The 27,487-nt window shown below is 43.3% G+C and overlaps 1 protein-coding gene across 1 annotated transcript in view; it reads right to left on the reverse strand.

The window, feature by feature from the left end:
- Positions 1-726: 726 nt before the first annotated feature.
- The window catches only part of FRMD1 (FERM domain containing 1), a 30,556-nt gene continuing 3,795 nt past the window's right edge, over positions 727-27,487 (reverse strand). The window contains exons 2-13 of the mRNA XM_054397569.1: positions 26,138-26,228; positions 16,484-16,563; positions 13,338-13,414; positions 11,372-11,558; positions 8,766-8,921; positions 6,545-6,610; positions 6,263-6,331; positions 5,907-6,081; positions 4,117-4,443; positions 3,861-3,989; positions 3,078-3,157; positions 727-1,014 (exon numbers count right to left, since the gene is read on the reverse strand). Coding sequence (XP_054253544.1) covers positions 727-1,014; positions 3,078-3,157; positions 3,861-3,989; positions 4,117-4,443; positions 5,907-6,081; positions 6,263-6,331; positions 6,545-6,610; positions 8,766-8,921; positions 11,372-11,558; positions 13,338-13,414; positions 16,484-16,563; positions 26,138-26,228 — 1,725 coding nt within the window. The remainder of the gene's footprint in view (positions 1,015-3,077; positions 3,158-3,860; positions 3,990-4,116; positions 4,444-5,906; positions 6,082-6,262; positions 6,332-6,544; positions 6,611-8,765; positions 8,922-11,371; positions 11,559-13,337; positions 13,415-16,483; positions 16,564-26,137; positions 26,229-27,487) is intronic.

The raw sequence follows: 27,487 nt of genomic DNA on the forward strand, positions 1-27,487 counted from the left end.
CCAAGTCATTTTATCTCCTCCTCCATCTCCCCAAGAATATAAGCACTTATTTATAAATCTGCATCATGTCAGTAGTAGGACATCTGAGAGGCAGTTCCATTTAAAGAAAAACAAACAAACAAATCCCCCCCCCAAAAAAAAAAAAAAAAAGAAAGAGGAATGCACAAAACAGCAACAACAAAAATGAGAAATAAATTCCTGGTAGAGCAGGTCTTGCTCCCATAAAAAAAACAGGCAACTTGTGTTCATTGCAACAGGAATGGCACTAGTTGCTTCCATACCCAGCCCTCCAAATGTGCTCAGAGTATACCATGTACACTAGCACTAACATAAATGGACCACAAGAGAAAGGTAGGAAGATAAACCGACATAAGGCTTTAAATCTCTTTCTGATAAATCCATTTAGACATAGTGTTTGCTTTACTAGCTTAGCATTAGTTTTGGTCCTCTGTTTTTGGTTTTTATGTGGGTTGTGCCACTGCTAATGGTGCAGGCCACATCTATCTTCTGCTCAGACAGACACTTCAAATGCCAACATTAAGTGCAACACTCCAGTTGATTTGCCCTGTAGACAGGTCTGCAGAAGTGATGTCACTTACTGATTACAGAGCTGAGTAACAAAGCTGCTCACAATCTCCTGCAAGAACCAGAGTGACATCATGTGTGTTAATGAGGTATATATTTCCATGATGAGCCATTTCCTGGTACGGAAGAGCTCCAAACTCATTACACCACAAACTCCTCTGGGAGCTGGTCCTCTCCCAGAAGATCCAAAGAGAGGCAGTTCATAGATCTCTTGCCATAAAGGGCAGACTTGGTTTTGCAGTCTGCCGTGGAATAAACGCAGCCATAGACAGACAGCTTATCCTCCAGGCTGCAGCCAAACGTGTAGCTGTGGGAAGTGTCTGAAGACAGCGTGGCACTTAGCGGTGGGTGTCGGTGCTTGTAAAGGCGGATGTCATCCAAGCTCTGGCTGTGCTGGTCTGTGCAGCTCCTGCTTTTGGGTGACCTGACCTGCCAATTCAGTAAGACACACAAATAAAAACGATGAACTGAGATAGTCCAAGGATGTTGGCTATGTGCACTACAAGCTTTACAAAGCTGTTCTCTTACTCCTTCAAAACAGCCCCAACAACATTCTGAAGGGCATTGGCTTAATGAAGAAATTACACATGCACGAAGCTGCTCTCCCACATTGAGCCAGATGCTGATCTGACTGTACTGTGTCATCAGTGTCCAGTAAAAGGGACAGGCATTGACATGTGAATGACATGTCGCTTCCTGACAGATCCCTGCAGTCATCCTCAAAAGGACAAAGTACATGGAACCTAAAATTATGCCAGCTGCTGAGCACACTGAGTTAGTGAAAGTCTAAATGATGGAAAGGAAGGTTCAGAATGTAACTATGCAAACTAATGGGTTACAGTGTCCAAAATTCACTACATGCCACATAGTTTCATCTAAATAACATTGTTTAGCAGTGAAGAAAACTGGAGCAACAAACTGCAAGTAACTCCCAGAGGCAGTGTCTTGCTACACAGGCTGTAGTGACTTCGCCTCTGTAAAGGAATTACTGACTGTTCAAGGTATTTCCAATTTCCCCACCTTTTTTTTCTTGCTCTGCCTCTTCACAATCAGCTTTTAAATACTAATATTAATGTTGATTTCAGGAATACTGCTTTTAAACCAAGACTGCAATACAGAAAACTTCCTCCCAGTATCACTTCTTTAACCTCCATGACATGAGAACTAAAAACTACCCTGGTGAAATCCCGTGCTGGCTCAGCTGCACTCCTGGAAACAAGCAAATGCTGTACGGTCCAGTCAATGCTAAGGAAACCAAGTTTAGTTGCATGGTTTTGTAAGGAAGGTGTTGCATTTTGTTTTTAAAAGATGCATCAAATATTTGATGCATAGAAGCGGCAGCCAGATCTTTGCAATTACTTAGACAGTCCTGTGCTGATCAGAAACATTCCTAGAAAACAGATGGCTCATGATCTGTTAATAGCATGCATTGGTAAAAGCATTAACATTAAAGACACGAAGCGAGATGCCCACTCCCTGACTTGCTCACTTAAGTCATGCCACTCAAAACCAGGAGTAAGTTCAGTATCATTGCAGTGCACAGTCTTCAGCTTTGGGAAAAATAATTAAGATTTTATTTAAATCTCCTATAGTACTTTACAGACCATTTTGCTGACAATTGACGTTTTATTTTTTTGACTGGTTCCAGGAAAAAGCATAAACCCAAAACCAACCAACCAACCAAAACAACAGTGCTAAGAACTGATTGAAGACCTTGTTTAGAAAAGCTCAGGGAGTAAACGGGAAAATGCACAGGTTTTAAAATTCTTTTAGCAGATAAGGCTAATTTGGGTTCAGAGAAAGAAAAAATAGTGGAGACTTGTGGGTGTTTAAAAATAACCTTAAAAAAACAAACCTAAAACTCCCCTGAAAACAAAACCCCACACATTTCTACTATAGTGTGTACAGCTATACTTTGAAAAGAAATATTGTTCGGCTTTAAAAACATTTTAATGCACTTTTTTTCAAGCACAACTTATGATATTTAGACTTTAGCACACATATAGTATCATCACAAAAACTGACACCAATTAGAGCTGGAGCATTTGGGTTTGTTCTGATGTAACCTCCTTCTGGCTTCAGGAGCAGGAAGATGATCACGTTTACAACCCACAACCAGATGGCATGGATGGTCTTGGTTCTATAACGCAGTGAAAATTTGCAAGTGTTTTACTTTCCATTTCCCATCTGGAAGCCTAAGGCAGATGATAGCTGGCTTGCACAATTTCCCTATTGTTTGCTCCATCTATCTGTGTATGATACTGGGGCCCTCTCTACAGTATTCTAGGCCAAAACGCAGCTTTCATCCTATTCCTGATAGCAGCAGCCGGCCAACAGATGCAGCAGCCAGCCAACAGATGGTTTGGTTACCCTATTTAAAAATCAGTCAAATCCAGAACAGCCAAGTTCACCTGATGTACAGCTGCCTCCATTACACTGGACCGTGGTCCAGTGCGCACACACAGACCCTCCTGCTGAGCATTCTCCCTTACCTGGTGAAGGGATTCCACACTTTGTCCTCTCATTTTTATTAGTGTGACTTGTACCACAGGCAGCGATTCCTCATTTATAGCTGCAAAAGAGGAGGAAGCAAAAAATTATTGCAAAGGTTTGAGGTTTTGTGGGTTGTGGGGAGGGGAAGTTGTTCTCACAGGCCACATCCAAGCAGTACCATTCTATAAATATACATCAGTAAGCACTCCAAGTACTCTGGGAGTTTTGCTCACAAGTATTTCTTTTTGCCCCACGAAGGATTGATATTTAAAAACTCTCAAAAACCCAGCTTCTCACCAACTTGTCCCATATTTACCCATCTTGCTTTGCTATGAAGGCTGTTATGTCTCACACCCCGACACCTTCTGCATGACCCCATTGTCTAGCATTTCCTGTATCATAAGCCACAAAACTTTAACTATTAATTCCTGTGACTAGCAATCTGTGGTTGAACCCATTGGCTGTTTTGTGGTATACGAGATTTTAAAGCAAGTTCCTTCTCTACAAAAGGTTTACCTGGAGTATCTTTTTGTCATTAACTGAGTACAAAAACTTGGCAAATTTGGAGAAGGGAAACCTTAAGGAGCACAGAGGAGAGCAGCACTGTACAATATAGCGTGCTGGCCTTTAACCTCTAGATGAGCTGACCTTACATCCCGTTGCAGTAGGGCAGAACACTGGCAGCTGTTTGGAAGAAGGTACAGCTTTCTTAGATCTCTCAGATTATGCCAGTTGCTAGAGCCTAAAGAAAAGTACTCAGCAGCAGCAGAAAGCCATCTCACCTTGGCAGCTAGCAGCATCTAGAGGAAGAGATTCAACAGACTCTCCCACAGTGGCCTCCTCTAATGGGTCTCCCTCTAAGGGCTCATCTACAGGCACCTCCTCTGGCTCATCTACTGCCAGCTCAAGCTCTAGGAGGAAGAAGGGTTAGCATTACACTTGTGCTCCAAGACACTTCATGTTTTCTTACTCCTCATTCTCCTACAGGAGAAGGCAAGAGCAGGCTTAGAAATTGCTCCACATTTCCAAATTCTTTACCATCATCCTGAGAGTCATCTTCAGCCCGGCCTTTGCTGCCACTGTCGATGCCAGAGCTACCATAGCTGATGGTTGAGCTGCAGGATATCTCTTTCCTGTGCACCCTCTCAATGCTGAAGGGCTCATCCACCGACATTTCCACTGACACCCGGTGCCTGGCGTCAGCCTCGATGCCTGATGTGTGAGAGCTGCCATGACTCCCTGTGGACTGGCGCGAGAGGCGATTATCCCTCCGGCTGCTCCCGCTGCCGCGCGAGTGTTTGTCACACGGGTCCAGGTCCATATCCAGAGTGTCACTGATATAGGACTCTCGGTAGCGCTTTTTCTCTGAGGGAAAAATGAGAGAAACCAGTGGGAACTTTAATCAACACCAAAGGAAGGGCAGCAAAAATAATCAGTAAGTTCTGGGGCTGGTACAGCCCAACAATTAAGAAACAAACTGCAGCTACTGAACAAACTCAGGAACAGTTTTGTATTTTTTTTGCTCAACAGGCACTGGGATGCCTAGCTGGCTGTGAAAGAATTAGTCGTACTTGCAGTAACTCCAGCACCTCCTGAATTGGAACAGGTAAGCAGAGGCAGTTACAATACAGAAAACAGTAACTTTCAGAATGAAGGAAAGGTCACCAAAAAACCCACAAAAAAACAAAACCAAAAAAAGCCCAAAAGAATTAGCTAACCTATGTGCTCAGTCCTTAAAAACAGAACATCCTTAGAAACATTGATTGTTTCTTCAAACAGTCACCAATGTGTGGAGAAGATGAGAACAGGATCATGGCTGGCATTTATTATTCATTTATTATTTCTCCCATGGCTTGTATCAGTTACCTAAAGAGGTGTGTGTCAAGAGTGGTCAAGAAATTCACAAGACACTAGTAGACATGTAAGGCCCTTTAGATAGCCTAGGGTCAGCAGTGTCCTCAGACAAGATGACTAGTTACTGCTGTCTGACTTCTATTACCTTGTAATGATACAAGGCTTACAAATCCCAAAGAAGGCAGAAAAAATATGGATGGAGGATGCATGGAATAGCAGCCAGGAAAGAAGCACAGTGAAAAAAAGCACTCAGGTGGCTAGAGGAAAGGAGACACGACCCTTCAAAAGAAGACCTATGCAACACATTAAAAACAGGCACAGGGGAGAGGTAGCCAAGAAGTTGTAAGAGACTCAGCTTGCAGAGCTGGAAAATGGAACGGAGCAAGATGAGAGTTGACGAAATGACTGGAAGGATATTGGGGACTGCCAGAGTTCAAATCACTGTTCTCACAGATATGAGACCCCATCAGAAAAGACAACTTTGAGGAGTCCTGATCTTCAATTAGGCTGTTTCTGGCAACTCCTAGTTCTTAACTGGTGGACATTACAGACTAAATAGTGCACAGTAATTAGTAGACGGCACCAAAAAAACTGAAACATAGGCTCACAACTTGTCCTGATGCTTGAACACAAGGTCTTATCCAAGCTGAAAGCTTTTCTTTTTTAAAAAAATCACTTCCACTCAGAAGCACATGTCAAACGGGCACAAACTAGCAGCACAGACCTTCTCTTACTTAAGGGAGATAGTCCCTGTCTACTGCTCTCTTGCACTCTTTCTGACCCCAGTCTAGCAATGTGGGACTACCCAGTAATGGATTTGAAACATATTTAACACCTTCATTTCTCTCACAGACTTCCTGATAAGGCACAAGCATCATTATTTAGGATGGAAATCAGCCACCATGAAGCAACAGTAGACCTTAAAATGTTATACACTTCCTCTTACCAAAGTCACCTGCTCTTCCATTACATACCTTCAGCCTCCTCCAGTTTTTGGATTTGCTTCAACACTGGCTGGATATTCAAAAACAGCCGGTGGCTGTTGCTGAGGAGCTGCAGCAAGTGTCGTGACCTGAAGGGGCAACCTGTGTAGTAAACTAGTTTCCGTGCAGAGGGCAAACCATCCGGCTGGATCTCAAATTTTTTCCCCTGCATAAAGAAGAGACATCCCAGTGAAATGTGCAAGGGCATGTTTCAGCTACCAGCAACAGCTGTGGTCTTGTGCATAAAAGGAACAGGACTTGACACGGCAGTGTGGGCAGGCCAACAGCTTTGTGAGCTCCCAGGTTGGCAGCCCACTGTCAGATAGCCTCTGTTCCATCATACTCACCAGAAATGCCAGCTTCCCAATGTGTGACCAGGGAAAGTCATAGAGGAGCTGGCGAACGTGATTCACCTCCTGCAACACATCAACCCGGGAATGACACGAGGACTGGCAGGTACAGGGTGGGGTCCGCGATGTGCAGAAGAATTTGCAAACAACCAAGAATGTGAGCTATGCGGAGCCCCACACTCACTCGAAGGGGAGGCAGAGGAGCTGCAGTGAGGGGGAGGACAGGGAAGCTGGGCAGAGTTAATGCTACACCAGAAGGCTTTCATGGCAGTCTGTTACCTGATAGATGTGCATTCCTCTCAGGGTCAGGCCCAGGATAACTGTCGGGCGATCCTCCTTCTTATCCTAAAAGAACAGAAGAGTCAAAGGTTAATCTACAAAGACCACACGGGCTCCTACTGACAGAGAGGTAGCAGGACTCCTCATGAGACAGATGCCATTAGCTCATTTGGTTTTTATTGTGTTTGTAAAGTGCACCTTGCCTTGTTGACCCCTGAAATACCTACACCTAAAATCCCTTCATGCTTAGCAACTCAAGCATTTCACCAGCAATAGCTACCCTGGACAGGGAATCCTGTAGCTTTTGTGATTTGAGGGCATGAACAATTACTGCTCTCAGAAGTACCTCGTAACCTCTCATATTGCCACATGCTGTCTCTGCTGTCCCCACAAACATGCACCACTTTCACTTTTCAGGTGAGAGAGAACACACAACAGAAGAGACAACTGTCCTCTTCTTGTCACTGTATTGCTGTTCCCATTCAGGGACTTGCTGAAGCTTAGGTGCCCCGTGGCCAGGAGGGAGCTAATCAATGGCCAGAGTTAGAGAATTTCCTTCTAATTTTTTTATTTCACTGTTGGCAACAGGTGGTTTTAAATGCATCCAGATGTGTTGAAATACTGTCTTCATGCTGTATATAAAAAAGACATAGTATGTCTTGAGAAAGACTATGTCTTTTATGACATACTCAGTATCATGCAAGACATACTCTGTCTCTAATGAGATTCCTTTGCTTGAAAACCAAAAAATATCAAACTTTTTCTTTCACTGTCTCCTGGCATGGCAGAGTTAGGGAGCTGAACACATACTTTTCTTGCTGGGAGAAGCAGGATGAAGAAAATTTGGGGTCAAAATTTATGGTCCCACAGAGCTCAAACTTTACATTAAAAATTCTCTCTCCTCATCTGGCTTGTCAAGATGCAAGCTTTATGCCACCACATTACCTCACCCTTTACTCCTGGTACCATCCACCTCTCAGGTTTCAAGTCACTAAGAAATGTTTTCTGTTTCCTAAGGGCAATCAGCTTTGTAAAGCAGCATTGGTCTGGAGAAGAGATACAAGGCTCAGTGGTGTGCTTTTTTTTTTTCCAGAGTTCCCAACCTTAGTAGTAGCCATGAGGCAGCTTTATGACATAAGTGGCCACTTCCTAAATCTCAGGGCAGCTAGTATACTGACACTTTCATCTGAAAACCCTGTGCACTTGACCAAGAGCTTTGTGATCCACATGTCACCTAGGATGAGGTTATCTCATCATGAGATGAGGTAACTGTGTCACACAGCAGGAAGAAAAACACATTTTGGATCAAACAACACATGGAGTTAGCAACACAAAAAACGTAAATTCAAGTCAGACAAGAATTTGGATATTAAGAGCAATCAATTTCACAGTCCTGCTGCTTTTGAATATAAATTGTATAATTTCCTGCCAGCTACACTTCTTATAGCATTCAAGTGCAATCAATCCTCTTATGACTGCATCATTAACAGCATTAGAAGCAAGGCAGAAAGGACAAAGGAGAGGAAGGAGAAGCACCTATGTTTTGCAAGGAACTGAAACAAAGTCTGGAATACAGGCCAAATTGGAACTTATTTCCTCTAGTACATTTCTCCAGCAACTAGAACTGCTCAATCTGGTCAAAGGACACAGATGTCTCCCAGATATAAGTCCCACCAAGCACAAACCACCAAGAAGTTTAATTATGACTCTGACAAAGTGTTCCATTTGGAAAAAACGTCCAAGCCATTCCTAATTCCTGTCCCACCTAAGCGGAACAGAAAACTTCATTTAATCTAATTTCTAGACCTAAACTCTTAGCATATGAAAATAAAGTGCTTGAATAAGCACTCTAAGACTCAAGGATAAGGAACAATCCAGGAACCTAAGGACTAACACACAGCTGAAAAAACCCAACCACTCCAAAAGGATTGGAGGAGGAGAAGGGTAAGAAAGAAGAAACAACTCAGTGTCAACCCTCAATTACTACATGGCATTTGTGTGAAAGCTGGCTGCCCTCTTGTCACCATTTCAATGGACTGCAACCACAAAAAAAAAAAAAAAAAAAGGCTTCTCAGATTTGCTTGTGTGGACCGGCTTCATTGGCCAAACATCTTAGACCAGATTGGCCTCTCTGAATCAGAGGCAACCATCATTCACATAGAGTTAAAAAAGCACTGGTGCACCAAATTAAAGTTTAAAATAAGAAGCTCTTTGTTTAAACCTTCTGCAGCCTGTAGAAGTGGACTGGCACGTCTTCCAGCAGGCAGGACTCCTTAATGAACTTCAGCACTGCTTCCTTAGCACTTAGTCCTTGCTGTTCTTGATGCATCTCTGGAGCATGTTTCAAGATGTAGTCACTCCCCCTTTTTGCAATTATCTAAACAAGGAAAACAAACAGGTCAGCAACTCTTCAGCAATACCCACGGGAGGCAGCCGTAATCAAAAGCAGAGAGTAGAAGTGGAGGAGGTTCATATAGTCCCTCAAGATGTTAGTCCACATTCACCTCAACCTCCCTAGAGGATAAGCATTTAAAGCAACCCAGACAATACTCATGTCTCCAAACAGATCCTAGATGGCAAAACCTTAACAGACCAAGACTACAGGTCAGCTCTTTTCACTTTTAAGTACTGGAATCAATCTTTCTAAATCTCAGCATCTATAAATGTTTATAGGCAGATAACAAATACTGCTCTGCATGCCAACATAATCGACAGCAACATCTTCAAACACTGCAGAAATGCTAGGTGGTCCTTTTAAGACCAGAAACTACACCATTAGCTTGATTTAGCATTTTCATCCTCAAAGGGGTGGATAACACTATCTCAAGGTACATTTTATCTGCTGGGAGTAGCTGGCAGGCACGTGGCTTTGCTAGGCAGTAGAAACACCCACTCTGGGCCTTTTGCTCTTGCCCTTCAAATGCACCAACTAGTTCCCATGTTTCCACTCCATACAAGGTGAAATGGCATCCCAGCCACCTCCCATGCCAGACTAGCCTCTTTGAGGCTGTGAGCAGCAGCTGAATTCATTTCACAAAATCCCCCACCACTGAGAGCATTTAAACCCAGATTCCACCAGGTACCTGGGAACATTCTACCAGGAACAACCTGCCATGGCTCAAAACAACAACCCCCCCCATCACATCCCAACTCCTAGTTCCGTTTTGCATTATTGCCGTTGCTTACCCTGTTTGTTAACACCTGTGCCCTCCTGTACATGTCTTGCCACATTAGTTGCCCTCCCACAAGGAAGGCTGAGCTCAGTGGAAGACATTTATGCCATTAGCAGTGCAGCATCAGCAGAAAGACAAGCTGGCTCCACAGTTCAAGGCTGGGTTGATCACTGTGGGGCAGCACTGCCTTTCTACACTAGCAGAGGGCTTGGGACAGCCCTCAGCCAAGTGATCTTAAGCACGTGTTGGAGGAAGACCTCACAACAGCTCTCATTGGAGGAGGACATTACTTAGTATCTCCCCATGGTAGCCTGGGGGCAGGGAGAGAAGCGTCCCCATGCTTGCCAGAATTTACTCTTTTAAATGATGTAATAAACCATCTACATATTTGTTTGGGGTTGTGGCTGAGCACAGGTGAGCCATGCTTTGCCTTGGCCTTTGCAACACTTGCCAGAGAAGAAATGTTCTTTGATAAAAGTTTTAACTAATCCAGAAACAGCATGCATGAGACATCTTTTCCAGCCCTTTGTTAATGACCTCCTGCCAGGTGCCCCATAGCAAGGAATGGCACGGGATGAAGGCCACATCTGGAAGAAAGGTGAATTTCTGCACAAGGCAGGCAGGCTGGAACTCATGCATAAAGGAGACTCTACCAGCTTTGCATCCCCAGTGCAATCTCTGTCACTGCTCTGAAACTTCTCCCCAAAGCAGAGGACAGTGCCACCTTTCAGGGAAGATGCAATTTGTCTAGAGACAAACAGTCAGCTACCAGAGGCACATTGGTTTTTTGACAGCTATCCTAAGGTATGAACCGGGCTAACATCTGCTGTTACAGCAGAGAAATCAGAACTAAATCAGGTCTGTCCACATCCCATGGAATATAGGCAGAAATCATGAGATGCTATACTGATGCATCTGTATCAAAGCTAGTTAGCTTCCCTTTCTATTTTTATGGGCACTAAAGTGTTTATCAATATTTTTTTGACAATTCATCACAAGAGATCTCTCTGTAGGTAACCAGGTCATGAGAGTCTTAGCTAATTTGCCCTCATTTGAGAACTAAACCAAATCTTGTCTTTCTAAGATGTTTGTAAGTCATGAAGGACATAAACCCATGGACTTACAAACATCAAAACCCATTTCCAGGCCCTTCCCTTTTCTCTTACTGAAATTGGTCCAGAGGGAGAGCACAACAGTACTACCCCTTAGGGTTTAGGCCTATCCATCCCAGAGGTAAGCATTGCAGAGACAAGAATAGTGGGCAGAGGACTTTGGTTTTGCAGCCCTGGAGTTTTCTGCAGAGCTTAGGCTGTGACAATCTTCCTTATGCACCACTGCAAACCATTCTTTAAGCCATAGAAGAATTAAACCAACACAGCTGCACTGTTCAAGTTACTCTGACATCACATTCCCTCACCAAAGAAGGGTACACATACATACCACCCACTTAATGAGTGAGCCCAGGAGGAATGGGCACCTACATCCATTGGAAAGAGGAGATACCTTGTGAGGGAAATTCAGAGTGATGCTCTACCACTCTGCCTGACCCCTGCAGTGGGAGTTGAGGAAATCGCATGGCTGCAGTTAGGTACTACCTTGACATAGCTCCTGCTGTGTTTGCAATCTGTTGACAGTAAGATCCCCCAAAACTTACCCATTGTGGGAAATAAGCCTGAGGTTCAAAGTATTTGCCAGCATGGACTTTCTCCTTGTAGTTGCCGAAGTCTGCCTGCAAGCTGTAGGCAGCCAGCAAGAAGTAGATCTCTTCTTTGTGGTTGCACCGAGACATAAGGACTTGCTCTTTGAGATGGCAGTAGTAGAGCTGCCGTGCCACCTTATCACTGCAAGACACAAAAGGCAAATTTGCTTGAAGAGGACAGTTCAGGCCCTCAAACACATATCCCTTCTGAGAGAAGGGATTAAACTATGACATCCCTGATGTACGCCAATGCCACCCTGATAACAGTTACATGCGTGAAGGGAGCACCAAGCCAAGATGAAGATCTTCTCCCACTAAGTGTTGTACAAACATGGAAAATGGTAGCTTCTATCTTGAGAAGCATAAGATCTAACAAGTTAGGGCAGAAGGTAGATGAAAGAAAAATCATGTCACACCTGTTTTGGAGACTGACTACATCAAGCACTTCTGTTTCTCTGGAAAGCCTGTAGCAGCCAGGAGAGTCAACTCCCTTGAATCCCAGTCCTGTTTCTTGCATACCTGTCCTCCTTTCCCCTTTAAACCTGGCACTGCTTTTTCATTTCACCTTGCCCTAGGCTCGAGGTACTTTTCAACAGCTAATTCCCTTCAAGGTAGATCAAAAGACACAGGAGCCTTGGGCTTGTTTTTGTCTTCTTCCTCAAGCTGCTAAACAGCGATAGTCTGATAAAGCATAACTATTGCATAGCATTGATAACCTACACTCCTGCTGTAAGAACTCACAGGAAGCAGGTTGCTCACATGTATGTACAGATGGAGTGCTGGGCACCATAGTCTGCTTGTAAAAGTATGTGCATACAATTTGAAGGGGCCATCTAACTACCTCTTCATGACTCCATAAACCTCCTGGGATAAGTTACAAGTACAAGAGAAGGTTGCTTGTGATGCTAAAGCATCAGGAGTAGGAGAATGATATGCTGTCTCCTTTAGTACCTAAAAGCAAAACTAAGTAAAAAACACTTAACACCCAAAGAGACTCCAGAAGAAAAATTCCTCTGTACTCAGAATGAAAGACTAGGGAGAGAAAATAAATAAACAAATAAACAAACAACAACAACAAAAAACCCCAAAGAACTTCAAAACAACAACAAAACAAGCAAAACCAACCAAACAAAACAACAACAAAACCAAATAAAACCCACAAACCACCAAAACACCCAGACCAAAATCTACCAAGCTTTATTCAAGATGAGAACCAACGCAAAAAATCTGGCAGAGATTTTCATCTACCCAAATGATCCCAGCTCTTGCTTTGTCCTGGGGTCACAAATCATACCTGAAGTGCTGATGCAAATTAACTCTGTCATTTGTTCATATTTAACTACCTCATCTTTTATTCTGTACAGTGGGTGATGGTAGTGGTGTTTTGAGTGCAGCCCATATTCTATGTGAATGGACTACAAATGCAAAACTGTAACTTATGAAGTAAATTCTTTCATCCATATACAAAGTCTGTTTCCAGGAGTAGACTGCACAGAGCACTGCTCAAATGCAAAAAAAAAAAAAAAAAAAACCATCCAGAAGTATTAGCATGTGCACTGGAGGGTGCATGTGCTATTTTGGTACATTCATCTGATGCTTTTCATACAACCCAAAGATGCAAGCAGAAGAGCCCTGATTGTATTGTGACACTGTTGTCACTCAACCTGCTCTCTAAACACAGATGGAAAAGCAGTCACAATTTTCTTAAGGGTAAGGAGCATGATTCAGGGAAAACATACATGGTGTGGGGTGAGGAAGTCTGTCAAGGTCTTAAAGAAATAATTAAAAAAAAGAAAGTACTTTTCAAGCTTATTTCTTGATCTCATAGAGATGAGGTTAACAAAGAAACATTTTTCTTGCCTTTTAAGAACACAGTGAATAATTCAAAAGACAGTAACTGCCACAGAACAGGACAACTTACCTTATGACTCTTCCATTTTCTACATAGTATTGTACTCTGAAGAACGCAACGAAAGGAGGGCTGAATTTCTCTGTTCCCTAGAGCAGAGAAAGAAGATGAGTTAAATAAAAAAAATCCTGTTACACTGTCTGGTAACCTTCTCTTCTCCCAGGCTTGCTTTCCATACTGCTTTGCATTTTCTCTTAGCTCTTGGCAAGTTTTAGGGGGGATCTCACTGTCCTGAAGGATTATAACGATGCATCATAACATACTTAGGCTGAATGGCAAAACATCCTAGGGAGGGGAGAAGATTTGTAATGAGGGGGATGAACAGATATAAAAGAGTCCCAGTGTAGCCTGGGGATGCTCAGCCTGGCCCAGAGTTACCTAGCTCAGCACCTGGCAACACCACAGAAGCATTGCGCTGAGTGCAGCAAGTTGAACACAGCGACACACAGCCTGCCTCAAGCATCAGGCCGAGCAGCAGGGTGGCGTGCCGGGCTGGCAGGGCGTGCTGGCAGGGCAGCAGCGTTTCCAGGGCACACCTAGGAGTAACCAGCTCTCTCTGCACTGGCACCACATCCCTCTGCAGGGATACACACTCTGTGCTGCTGTGTTCAGCATTTACTGCCCGAGGCTGAGGCACACCAGCCTGATATTAACTCCTCGCCTTTTGTTTGGCAGGACTAATGTTTAGTTATTCACCCCTTCCTGAAGCCACAGACCAAAAGCAGGCATTGATGTCTGCTTCACACCAAAGAGATCTGTTAAAAGGGAGCCATCAAGAGTTATGTTGTTGTTTTAACTATAGCCTATGCTTCAAACTTATGGGCTTGTTTAAACAGGACAAAGGGGGGAATAAAAAAAGTTAAAAGTAATGTTTTATTTTACTAACTCATTCTCTCGTCATTCCTACTTTGCCACTTGCTTCTTCAAGGCCCATACAGGTAACTTTGCTCACACAAGCAGTTCCAAGACTTTGCTGGTCAGACCCAAGTTACTGGTACATGGCTGTACGAATCAGAGGTTTGACACTTACTCAAACTTCAAAAGAGTTACAAGAATCCAGACTCAATGCAACCACAAAGCATACCCCAGCCTGAGGTGAAAACACCTGCCTCAGGAAGCCCTCATTGGCTGGGCAAACAGCCCTCCATACAACTGGCAGCTCTCTTTGAAGTAACCCTCACTTGTTTGGGAGAAGCAGTGTGAGGTAAGAGAGACCTCCAAACCTTACCAGTCATCTGCAAACCTCTCTAAGCAGCAAAAATAGCACGTGTGCCTACTATGCAAAGGAAAACCCTTATGAAAGGTGGGAAAAATCATAATCACAGAATCACAGAATGTTAGGGGTTGGAAGGAACCTCGAAAGATCATCTAGTCCAACCCCTCCACCAGAGCAGGATCACCTAGAGCAGATCATACTGGAATGTATCCAGGCGAGTTTTGAGTATTTCCAGAGAAGCAGACTCCACAACCCCCCTGGGCAGCCTATTCCAGTGTTCTGTCACACTCACAGTGGAAAAAATTCTTCCTCATGTTTCCATGGAACTTCCTATGCCTCAACTTCTACCCACTGCCCCTTGTCTTGTCATTGGGCATCACTGAGGACAGCCTGGCTCCATCCTCTTGGCACTCACCCTTTACATATTTATAAACATGAATGAGGTCACTCCACAGTCTCCTCTTCTTCAATCTAAATAGCCCTAGCTCCCTCAGTCTCTCCTCAGAAGAAAGATGTTCCACTATTTTAATCATCTTTGTGGCTCTGCAGTGAACTCTCTCTAGTAGCTCCCTGTCCCTCTTGAACTGAGAGGCCCAGAACTGGACACAATATTCCAAGTGCGGCCTCACCAGGGCAGAGTAGAGGGGGATGAGAACCTCTCTCGACCTACTAACCACATCCCTTCTAATACACCCCAGAATGGCATTGGCCTTCTTAGCACAAGAGCACACTGCTGGCTCATGGTCATCCTTCCATCCACCAGGACCCCCAGGTCCTTTTCCCCTTCACTGCTCTCCAACAGGTCAGTCCCCAACCTATACTGGATCCATGGGGCTGTTCTTTCCCAGGTGCAAGACTCTACCCTTGCCCTTGTCGAATTTCATTAAATTTCTCCCTGCCCAACTCTCAGCCTGTCTAAGTCTCACTGAATGGCAGCACAACCCTCTGGAGTGTCAGCCACTCCACCCAGTTTGGTGTCATCAGCAAACTTGCTGACAGTGCACTCTGTGCCCTCATCCAGGTTATTGATGAATGTATTGAACAGCACTGGTCCCAGTACCAACCCCTGAGGGACTCCACTAGATACAGACCTCCAACTAGGCTCCGTCCCATTGACCACAACTCTCTGACTTCTTTCCTTCAACCAGTTCTCAATCCACCTCACTACCTGATCATCCAGACCACACTGCCTCAGCTTAGCTGCAAGGATGCTGTGTCAAAGGAGACAGTGTCAAAGGCTTTACTGAAATCAAGATAAACCACATCCACTGCTCTACCATCATCTATCCATCTGGTTATGTCCTCATAAAAGGCTATCAGGTTGGTCAAACATAATGTGCTAAGTAATCTGAATGTAACTGCACTTTGTTCTTGACTGCTGCTCCTCTAATAATGACACATACAAACAGGCATTATACAGTCTGAATGACCAGCACCAAACAATTATGTAGGCTTGTCTTTACTTCATACTTCTGCCTCCCTTGACAGGGATGGCTAGCCTTAAAAAGCTAAGGGTCCTCTCTTTCCACTGTCCTTTTGCATCCATTCTAGAAGCATCACAGCTCCAGCCCTCTCCCTCATACCAGGTTCAAGTCACAAAGGCCATTTTAGGCTGTTCTGTTTAAGAATAGCAGTGAGATATCCAGACTGTTCACAGGCTCAGCTAAGCTCAAAAGCAAGACTGACCAAGTGACCTTTCCACTCCTGCAGCAGCTAAGCAGCAACCATGTTTAACTACTGCTCATGTAAAGTTGTGCAAGGGACTGATTTAGGTCTTTTAATTAATTGTACAGCCATGTGCAAGTCACTGCATCTTGCTACCTGACAGCATTCTGTCGACCATCTTCAAGAAACATTTTATGAACCTTAGTTTAAGAGGTTTAATTTCTCTGTATAGTCCAATACCAAAGCAGTAGGCTCCAAAATTTAACATCTGTCTTACTTTGGTGGTCTCTTTCTTCCATTCCTTTGAAAAGTATTTGCTGAGTTTCTGCTCCAGGTCTATAAAAACATACTCATTATCTGAAAAAGAAGATAAAGCATTTGAAGAATTAGAAATTCTTACTAATTAGATATTCAGATGACTTCCAAGAAATACACTTTAAAACAAAGCTGACCATGGAATAGAGAGGGCACTGAGTCTCTTTATTGGACATGCCACTCTAGACAGTATGGAGGGAAGGTCAGTTATGCCTCGATCCAAGAGATGCTGAGCTAAACTTTCCCAACACCTTTGCCAGAAATGCAGAATTCTTGCTTTATAATTAAGAAGCCACTTACAGAAGGGAAACAATATCTTACCAAGCTAACTGTACTACCAGTGTGGTAGTTTAAGGCTATGCCTTTAAAAATTTTTCACAGATCTTGAACAGAAAGTGTTAAAATGTAAATAAATCACTATTGGGTGTAAAATGGAAAATAATGATAGTTCTAAACAATCCCATTGGAGAAATAAGGGACTTAAACTAGTTGTACCAAAACAATTGCTCTCTCTTCTTGCTTCCTTGGGCTGGGACATACTAACTGGCTTTACTGATTTTGGCTGCATTGCTTTTGTGTGACTGGTATTAACTTCTCTGCTCTGTCTCTTGTCCCTTTTTTGTACAGGGGGGTAAAGCTATCAGCTTCCCCTGGCTTTTGGTCAGGGGGGTCCTTGTGCTGTTCATTAATTGTAAATACTGTAAATATTGTATATTCGTACATATTCATTGCATTTCATTGTATATTATAGTTTTGCTTGTAAATACAGCTTTCATTTGCTTCCAACTGAGCTGGTCTGGCAAATGTAACATGGGGGGGGGGGGGATTTTCAACCCACCACAACCAGTTTAGCTGATTCAGTTTTTTTATTATTAAATAAGCAAGTTCTACCCAAACTTCTCCTCTGCCATCACATGGCAGCATGGTCCAATGTGGCATAAGCAAGTGGCCAGAGTCAGGTATTTGACAGGTTTCATCCTCTATATAAGAAAGGGAATAAGGACCAAATCTACACACCCTCTTCAGAAGGTCTCATGTCTCCTGCTCACATTCAACTCCTTTTTTTCACACAGCAAAAAGATGAATGAAAGGAAATCTGACCTGCTTCAAAGGATCAAGACTTGCTCTCCACCCAGGTGAAGGCGAACAAGAGACAGCCTGAACAGCCCATCATCTTGAAAGAGCTTTGTGCTGCTTTCAGAGGCAATGTTTTGTAACACTGCTTAACAACTATTAAATCCAAATAACTCATCCAGTGAAAGATTTTTTCCCTGAGTCCTCTCAAGTCTCTTGGAAAAAAAAAGACCTGATGACTGTTTCAGACTTCAGCAGCAATGCCAGCTGAGCTGATTCACCTGACCAGTCCCTGTACTCACAGGTCTTGCCCAGGAAAGTGTTTTGACAGATGACATAAGTGTCAGGTTGAAGAGCTTATTTCTTAGACATGAGAGGAACAGGGGAAAAAAGGAGAGTGGGGCAATAAAGGCAATTTTTTTTCTGATGGAGATTTACAACCAAATGAGAGCCTGTGCTCATGTCTGTACAGCATAGAAGGACCTACAGAGGCCAGTGTCACAACAGGTATTCAAGACCTACCTCAGAGCCATCTTCCCAGAGTGTTCCAGTTCCTTACAGGAGCAGATAATACTTCCTTTGCAATCTTTTAAAACACAAGCAAGCAAAACAACCCCCTAATGCCAGCTCCTTCTCTGAAGTGAGAGAAACCACATCTGGTGCTACCCAGAGCTGGTCCACACACCAAACTAACAGAAAGCCTTGTGTAAAATGCCATTAATGCTGAATACAACCAAAGAGAACAATCCCAGAAAAAGTCCTGTTTCCATCTCTACAGTCTTTCCTGATTTGTACTGATTACAGCTGTGATTTTAACATAATTACACTTCTATTTATCACATTGTTTGACATGTCACATACATCTACAATGCAGTATTTAATAGTGCTATTGAAACTGCTGTAGTGAAATCCTGACAATTTTAACAGTGGGAATTCAAGTGCTGTAGCACACATGGTGATATAGAAGTTGTTTTGCCATTTTGACAGAAGGAAGAGGTTTTAGCACCACAGATACTGCATCCTGTATCTTCACTTATGTGAGTAATATAGGATGGCTGAGGGGTGATGGTGGCCCCAACTCTTGCTTCTCTAAGTCCATTGAGATCAGATAACACTGCCTTGAAAAGGCTGACAGAAGTCCTAGTCAGCAAGAGAGATGGGTTTGGTCCATATCTTGGACTTGTCCCTGTCCCTTGTCAGCTGCCAAGCTGATAAGCATCTCTCTGTAAAGCTTTTTTAAAAAGTAAATAAAAGCTCATTTAGGAAGCAATTGCACAATAAGTGTCAGGAGTGGGATGGTATGAGCACAGTGCCCTGTCCTTCCCTGAGCTTCGGCAGTCCCACTGTTGTCACTCCACAATGGGCTCCCACAGCTGGACTGGGACTACGCCTGAAGGCACAGCAATGTTGGGTAAAGCCTATACTGGTTCTGCTATCACCACAGTATTTAGCTGCCATCTTTTAAAGAGGGTAGGGAATCTGCATGGCTGTAATGACCTGTGGGATCAGTTTTCCCTTCTTGCTCTGGAATGATCCACTGCTCAAAGGCCTCCAAGAGAAACATGGCTTATCCCTCAGCCACAAGGTAAAAATGACAACAGCAAGTGTGGCAATAGACCCTGACCATCCCACTGCACATGGATACTGGGACCAAAAGTGGAAAATTATGACAGAGCCATTCTACTGCAGTAAAGCCATTGGCTACCTACACCCCACAGCCCTTATACATCTTCTGTGTTAAATAGGTTAGAGAGATGACCCTAGGAGGGCCCAGATGTTATGTCTGAGGATTCCAGGTCACGATCATGCCCCTAACCCCTCAGAGTAAGCTAGGCTGGAGGAGGACGGACACCCTGATGTATCAGCACTCCCTGGGGTTCTCACTCCTCCCCAGCCCAGCATACTCCCCTTCCTCCCTCCTGTGCAAGAATGCAGTGTTGCATTCTTGCCTTAATGAAGTTAATATTGCTGGAATGTCAACCTGCAGTGTAAGCTTCCATCTACAAAAAACAAAGAGGTATCTGATGTGACCCTCCCCAGCCCTGTGTGGGTTGCTTTGGCGGGTTTTTAGGGTTTGGTTTGTTGGTTGTTTTGGGAGTTTTTGGTTGGGTTTGGTTTTTTTTTTTTTCTCTCCCTTAAACTGGATTAGTGGCAAAAATTAAAGATATTTCACCACATGCTAAAAATGTCTCTGGTTTGAAAATGAACACCTATAACAGAGATAAGGGCACCAAAATGCAGCACCTCAGAGCAGTTTTGTAAAGGACAATACAGAAATGGACAGTCACCTTTCCAGGGCAGAATGTCTCCAATCTGTGGATTCAAACAGAGCTGGATACTCAGCAGGTACAAACTGTCATTGCTTCTCTGGCCTCTCAAGAAGTACTAAGAACGTGCATGCAGATGTGCACCCCTTCCACATACAGTTACTGACACTGTGTTCATGGATCTTATCTCAGCACTGTTGCTGAGCTTAAAAATGTATTGTATCAGCTTCTCTTAAAAGGCTACCGCATGTATGTGTGTACAGATACCACACCTAGCACAACACACCAATGCACTGCAATCCCAAGAAACGCAACTAGACAGGCAGGTAGCTTGCAGTAGCACAGTTTACACATTTCTCCCTATTTCAGCTTTTCAAGAACCCTCAAATGAAATGGGAAGTTTATGCTGTAAAAAAAATCTCACTTCAAAGTAAACAGTCGTCTGAAATGCAAACATTCAGCCAGGTCTCTAGTCAGAAAAAAATGACACAGTTCCAGTGACTGATGTCAATTTACAATAGGTTTTATTTACAGTACAGGGAAAACAGGACTAGAAAATAATACCTGTAATACAGGGTCAAACCAATTCTGAGTCATTGTTACTCTAAGAGCCATTATTTAGCACTAACCAGTGCCTCCCCATTTTTTCCAAAAGTTCCCTGCAGAAAAGGTCAGCAATGGTAATAACCTATTCTCCTGTGCACATTTTTGGTTAGGAGCACTGAGAAATTCCACAGAAGTAAGTCCTGCCAAGAGGCAGAACTCAGGTCTCATTTGCAGCCAGGAACACCTCCTTACCTCCTGTAGTTAATTTTAATATTTAGTGTATTTTAACATTGCAACTATTTAGACAGTCCAGAAGATTAGTACAAAGCCAAACTTCCATGTAACAAGCATTTTTTGCCTTCAGAGTAGGGGAAAAACATTGTCCTTGGATATAATGCTTAATTTCTGCCAGACGCTGCAAGATGTTGCTCATGGTGACACAACTATTTCCTTAGACAGGCAACAGGAAAGAGACCAGGAGCAAAACAGAGGGATGCTGGGGCTCGGGGAGAGAAAAAACTTAAAAAACAAACAAGCAAAACCCACAAACCCCCAATGCTTAAAAATATCTCAGAACACATGCTGTAGATCTCACATAACCTGTTTAGCTTCCCTGAACACCAGCATGGTTTGGTGTTGATTTTTTTTTTTTTTTTAAAGAGCTGGCTACACACTCCTTTTGCATGTGGAGCTCCCCAGGCTTGGAAATGCTGGTGGCCTGAGAACATGAATATCCACATGGCTTCTGTTCCTACCACCTCCACATGAATTCTCAATGCTCCTGGTGTTACCTTTCATCACAACAGAAAGAAACCTTGCCCACTTTTCAGTGCCTGGTTGATTAAATTAAAAAGAGATCTAGAAGAACTCGATTCAGGATAACGTTATGTTTTTAGCATTATCTGGGAAGTACATGTATTCCAGAGGAAGAAGGGAAGAACCACAACAAAGGCTAGGAATAAAGCAAGGGAGGTCCTGCCTGAGGTGCCTTTATCTGGAATGGACAGAAGTATACAGAGGGAAGAGTGAAAGGAGGCAGTATCAAGAAGCCCAAGTTAGGAACTATTGAAGTCTCAAGAATGAGATAAAGGCTCAGTCATTCCCGATGATGGGTAGGTATTGCAGGAATTTTACATTGGCATCTTACAGTCAGCAAGAAGGCATGCCCAGAAAAAGCCCTTTGGACCTTTGGCAGCATCACAGATAACTCTTCTGCACAAGAAGAGCTGCAGAACCATTTCCAGCACTGCTCCTCCAGGAGCAAACAAACTCCTTGCAATCCTCAGGTAGGAGTGCATTTGCCTGGATGTTGTCATGATGATGAAAGAGAAACAGGTTACAGGGGAAAAAAGCTGTACTAGCAATACACTAGGTTGAAGTACTTCCAAGGAGCTATACACACCTGAACACCTTAACCCCTACAATTCCCTTTAGGTGACACACTTTTGCCCACATTTTCCTTATGTTGCATTTAGCTCTTCTTGGAGGTATCAAAGTCATTAAAATGGAGCCATATCTTCTCAGGTTAGGATATAGAAGCAATTCAGACACGAAGTGCAACTATCCAAGCATATATTTGATGGAGAAGAGGCAGGTGAAAGGATAGTGGGGAAGGACTGGGATGCAGAAATCATCTGAGGGTATTTTGGTGAACTCCTATTGTTACCTGTTTTTTTTAAGGGACCCTTTGCTACAACAGATACCCACAAGACACAGAAATAACATGCTAGCATATTCTGTCCATGAACTTCAGTACTGGAAGATACAGACACAAAAAAGTTTACTGGAGACAGAGTGGTCTTGGAGAGTTAAGCACCAAGCTCCTCAGCTAAGCATACAAGTAAGGAGGACTAGTAGGCATGGGTCTGGCAAGGTGAACAGCCACAGCTGTAATAACTGACCAATGATCCTTGAGGCAGGAGAGCTGAAGGGATTTGGCTTTGTTAAAGAGCCAAACCTGGTGACGAACCTGCTAAGAGGGCACAAAGAGACTGGCAGGGTATACGAGCTGCCAATCAAAGGCTTCCATCTGCTTGTGTCATGTCAAATTTGCTCCCAGAAAGGAGAAGCCCAAGGTTCAGGATTGCAAGGATCTGGGTTATAACAACAAAGAGGCCTGGCTGTTGTCTGATTTTGGTTTTGGTTTAGAAGACTGAGCTGTGTTGCTGCATACACTTGATAACAACAGGGAAACCTCCCACAAGGCACTAGATAAGGTTGACCCTGCAAGAGGGCCTTCAGTATAAGACTTAGCTGCTGAAGCCCATGGGGCCAGCTTGAACATGACAGAGCTGTGGAATCTTTCACTGAGCAAACTACTAAGAAAAAAGGTGCTGTGGCAGCAGCAGCAGCAGAACACAAGGTATATCCTGCTCGATAATCTGTGGCAAAACTAGCATAGCAACATGTCCCAGCCACCATGCCAGTGTGGTTTACCATTAATAAACACTCCTGAACTTAGTTTTCAAAGAGATCAAATTCTTTTTACAGATGCAAGTTTTTTCTCCCTACAGTGCATTTGGCTAAAGGAGGTTGTCTTGAGAACAAAAAAGCTCAAGAGGAAGCGGTGTGAAAAATTCTGTTTCGCCATCATTACTGTGATCTTAAATCCTGAAGCTTGTTCTCAGCATCTCTAACAGAAGTGAAGGCAATGAATTTAGGCAACAAATGCTGGAAGATATGCTCCAAGTCCTACATCTTAGATCTCATGGTGTTTGTGGTTTATGATTTGCCCAGTGCTTCATGTGCTATTTTCAGTTTTGACACACTTACAGGTTAAACTTATTATTATGAAGGAGCCCAACCTCTCACCCTCACGTGCATACTTACTATGAGACCAACTGAGCATTAGCCTATCTGTACAATGTCTGCAGGTCAAATGGGCTCCTAATCCAGATAATCCACCCAGTGTGAATGGTTACAGTTTAGTAGAAATCCTTTAATTTTCATTCTCTTGCCACTGCTGACAGTTGAGGTTTTGCTGAAAAATTAGCAGGAAGGTAATGGATGCAGACGGATTAGAATACCTTGTTCTGCATGTGGCAGCATCAGACTGACAAAAATAAAAATACATGAAGAAAACAGCAAATACACGCTAATGAAAACAGGGCAGTTGTTTCTTAAGAAAATGAGATCTGAGAGCTGCAGCACAGAGAGATGAAACCATGATGCAGAAAAGGAATACTTTGGTCTGAAACAGAGGCTTCCTCTCTAGATTTCTGACATTTGATCTGCCCTCACCCTGCAGACCAAGCCCTATGCCTTCCCTTTGCAGCCTCTACAGGATGTACATCAACCTGCTGCCCAGCCAAAGCAGTTGACTTAAGTACCCACAAGACAACCCTGGGCAATGCAGAAGTTACCCAGGCCTCCTCACATGACTGGACTGCTTCTTCTTCTTGAGATGCCAGCTTGCTGTGAAATCAAAAATCTCTAAAAAGCAGGCAATGCCTTAATGTATGCCTACTTCCAAATGCCACAGATGGAGAGTGCTATGTTTGCCACAGAGGCAAGACCTCACTGACAGCAAGGGATGATCACCAGTCTGTTGGCCAAAACAAGGTAGGGGGCAAGTAAAGATGGGAAATGGAAAACAGAGCTATAGCTCTCCAGTTTTGCAGTAATAAATATGGATCCACGTTAAAACAAAATTAAGGAAACTCAAAAATCCACCCCAAAGGACTCCAGTCAGCAGCTTACTGGACTCTCACATACTAAAGGTAGGGACCAGAGGAAACAATAGCAAACAGACCTGGTTTGCTCCCATTTGTGAGAGCAGGCTGTAGTCTTTCTGGTAGCAACGGCCATTCAGGCTGAGAAACTCACTGCTGACTTCTCTATTGTTTGGTCACAACAGTTTCTTAAACAGAGGCATGAACAAAAATAAGTCTCCTCCTCATCCAAAATCCTGATGCCTGCTTGGGGGATGGATGGACATGGCTGTCAGGAGTAGCCAAGGTGAGCATGAGGAGCCTTCAATTAAGCAGTTTCACAAACTGAGCCTCAGCAAACAGGAGTGAGGAATAGTCAGAAAAACAAAAGAGGTTAACTCAGGCTACTGGGCTCCTACAACTCTCTTCCTCGACATTTTTCTAAGAGTTTTGCAAAGAATTAACTGCCCTAAAAATCAGAAAATTTTGTGAAGCAAGAAGAACACTGTTTATGTTTAAAGCTATAGGCAATATACCTTAAAGTCTAGTCAGCAGAGCTTTATTACGCTACCCAACGGTGTAATTAAACTGTATTTTGAACAGGCTGAAAGGCATCAGCCACAACAGGCTGTTTTGAGGCCAGAGCTCCTCTGCTCTGGGAGGGTGAAGGAAACTGCTGCATATAAAACACGGGAGGGAAGGAAAAAGTAGGGTACAGAAAATATGAAGAAAGAAAGATATGAAGAGGACATAAAGTGAAAGAAACACAAGGAAAACAAGAGAAGTGCATTGAATTCAAAGAAAATTAGAGTGAAATTGATTTCTTACAGGAAAGGACAGGAGTTTAAATTTCACCCTAAACATCCTGCAATTGGAACAGGCAAAAACTGGTGTTATAAAAAGGAGGCCGAGGGAAGAACCCACAGGAACACCATCAATTCATGAAGAAAAACCCCCCACAACAAAACCACAAATGAAAATACAACCAACAAAAAAGTCTGTGCTGGTTTAAACACACAGATATATTTGTTAGCTACCAGTTTAGTTGCACTGATGGAATCTCTTGGAGAAGCTACAAATCTTAGAGAGAAAAATCAAACTCCACTCTGCATTTAAGTGCTGTGCTAAAAAAAAAAAAAAAAAAAAAAAAAAAAAAAAAAAAAAAGAAAGAAAAAAAAAACCCTGAAGTTCTTAAAGAATGAAAACAGAAAGAAAATTAAACAAACTTACACAAAACTATTTTATTCCACACACTCATAAGGAGGCAAAAGAAATATTTAGAAGGACTCGTAAAACACTATTTTTGTTTCAATGAAATAATTTCTAGAGTTGCAGTAGTAAATAGTAACACATTTAAGAAAAAAATTTGGAGGGAAGTAAAGTCCTCCCCACGCTTTTGGCAATGTGGGGAGGCAGGATGGGAAGAATGACAGATCAATTTCCAACTACTAAGTGTTATGAGGAGGTGCCAATGCACACACCATCCCAGAAACATATCAGTTTGCTCCTTTAAGACATTATCTTACACTGTTGCCTGGTCAGTACTAGGCCATAGGAGCAAACAGATTGGACTTCAACCTCTGGATTAAGAAGCTTTTCATTTCCCATGCAATATTTCAAAACCCAGTGTCCCTCATACATGCATGCAGTCCCCTCAAACCATTTGTGTTCTCTCCTCCTGGTGCCACATTCTTTGCATGTGACTTCAGAAGATAAGTAAAACTTTCAGCCCCAAAGTCCTTTTAAAATTCACCTCTTGTTCAACTACTGACAGTTTTGAATTCAGTGACAAGTATGTTGGCTAGCAACTCAGCTACAGAAGAGAACGAAAACCCCACAAAGAAGTGGAACAAGAACAAAGGAGAACAAAAGCCCCCCCTTCACCCAATTTGTCTGCCCACATACCAAAGATCAAAAGACCTCCGAGAAGCCTGAGCATAATCTACATACTTTGTGACCTTATTACGATCAAATTCCCCGCAGGCACGGCTGCTGTGTATATATGCACACACTGTAAATACACAAGCGAGTCTGTGGATGTTTGCCAAGTCATTTGCTCTTTGCATTGAGTTTGCTTACTTTTAACAATGCTGAGGCCAAAGAAGTGAGGCTCTTTAATCTTCACCAAATCGCAAACTTGCTGAAAGAGCTCCTGTCCAGTGGCTTTGACCTGAAAGAAACAACCAATCCGACATTACAGCTGGCTCATGCACCTGAATGGAGCAATTTTCCTTCTTTACACTGGCTAGTACATTTTTGGGTAGCATAGCAAAAAAAAAAAAAAAGTTCAACCCACAGAACAAGTTTTCTTTTCAGTAATATTACTGCTATTGTCACAAAATAATAATCAACGTGTCATTCTCCCTCCTTCACAGTACAAAGTGGCTCATCTTAGTAAGACATGGATTTAGTTTCCTATCTATTTGTGTCTTTGTGTGAGAATTAGAAGTGCTGCTGGAGACCTTGTTTTGTGCAGTACTGACCAGGCTATTAGAAAAGTATGCTTGCAATCACAGAATGAAAATACTGACCTCTTGCTTTTTTTTTTTTTTATAATAAAAAAAGTTTTCTTTTTTAATAATAAAAAATATTTTAAAAAAGGAAAATTTTCACAAACCCAGGATTGCATGATTTGAGCAGGAATAGTTCATGGGTTAGAGATGAAGCTGCTCTGTACCCCACATAGAAGAGCTTGTTCTTGTTTTGTCCCCTGCTGACTTCTGGTCACACAGCAATTAACATCTTTATCTTCTGGAGCTGTTAACAACGGCCCATAATCTCTTGCCCACTTCCATGCCACACTGAGACCTTCCAGTACTCTTGCTCCGTGTAAGGCTGTGTACACAGTGAGGTAGCAGGGGTAAAGCAGCACTGCCAGCACACACCCCTGCCAGGGACCAGCGCCTGAGTTGTGTTTGCAAGCACAGCACAGGACAGTGCAGCACAGCCAAGGAATGCACTGTTCCAGCATGGCTGCTCAGAACACAGGTTCCTTGTGGTTCTAACTAGCTGCATGTGCAGATCAGGATGATTGGAAAATGCCCCTACTAAATGTTCTCCCACCTACAGCCTAATTTTCCGTTGCCCCACTGCACACTCCAGGAGCACAGACAGACAACCACAGGCACAAACAACTCCCTCCCCTGTCCCCCCCTGCCTCCCACAAGCCCACAACCCTCAGAAGCATAAGGGAAGGAGTTTTGAGCAAGAGTGGATGGGGAGAGCATAACACCACCAAGACAGAGAAGCTCAGTTCAGCCCTGGGTACTACCAGCTGCAGCTAGGAACATGCAGTTGGAAGAGTGTTTTGATTGGGCATGAATCTGCTTAATTTATCACAGCTCTGAGCATGTTCTCCTACCAGGGAGCACTCACTAACGAAGAGGTGACCTACCCCTGGCCAGAATTTTTATGTGCATACCAGTCACC

This window comes from Indicator indicator, chromosome 2 (genome assembly GCF_027791375.1).
Source record: "Indicator indicator isolate 239-I01 chromosome 2, UM_Iind_1.1, whole genome shotgun sequence".
In the NCBI taxonomy this organism is placed as follows: Eukaryota; Metazoa; Chordata; class Aves; order Piciformes; family Indicatoridae; genus Indicator; species Indicator indicator.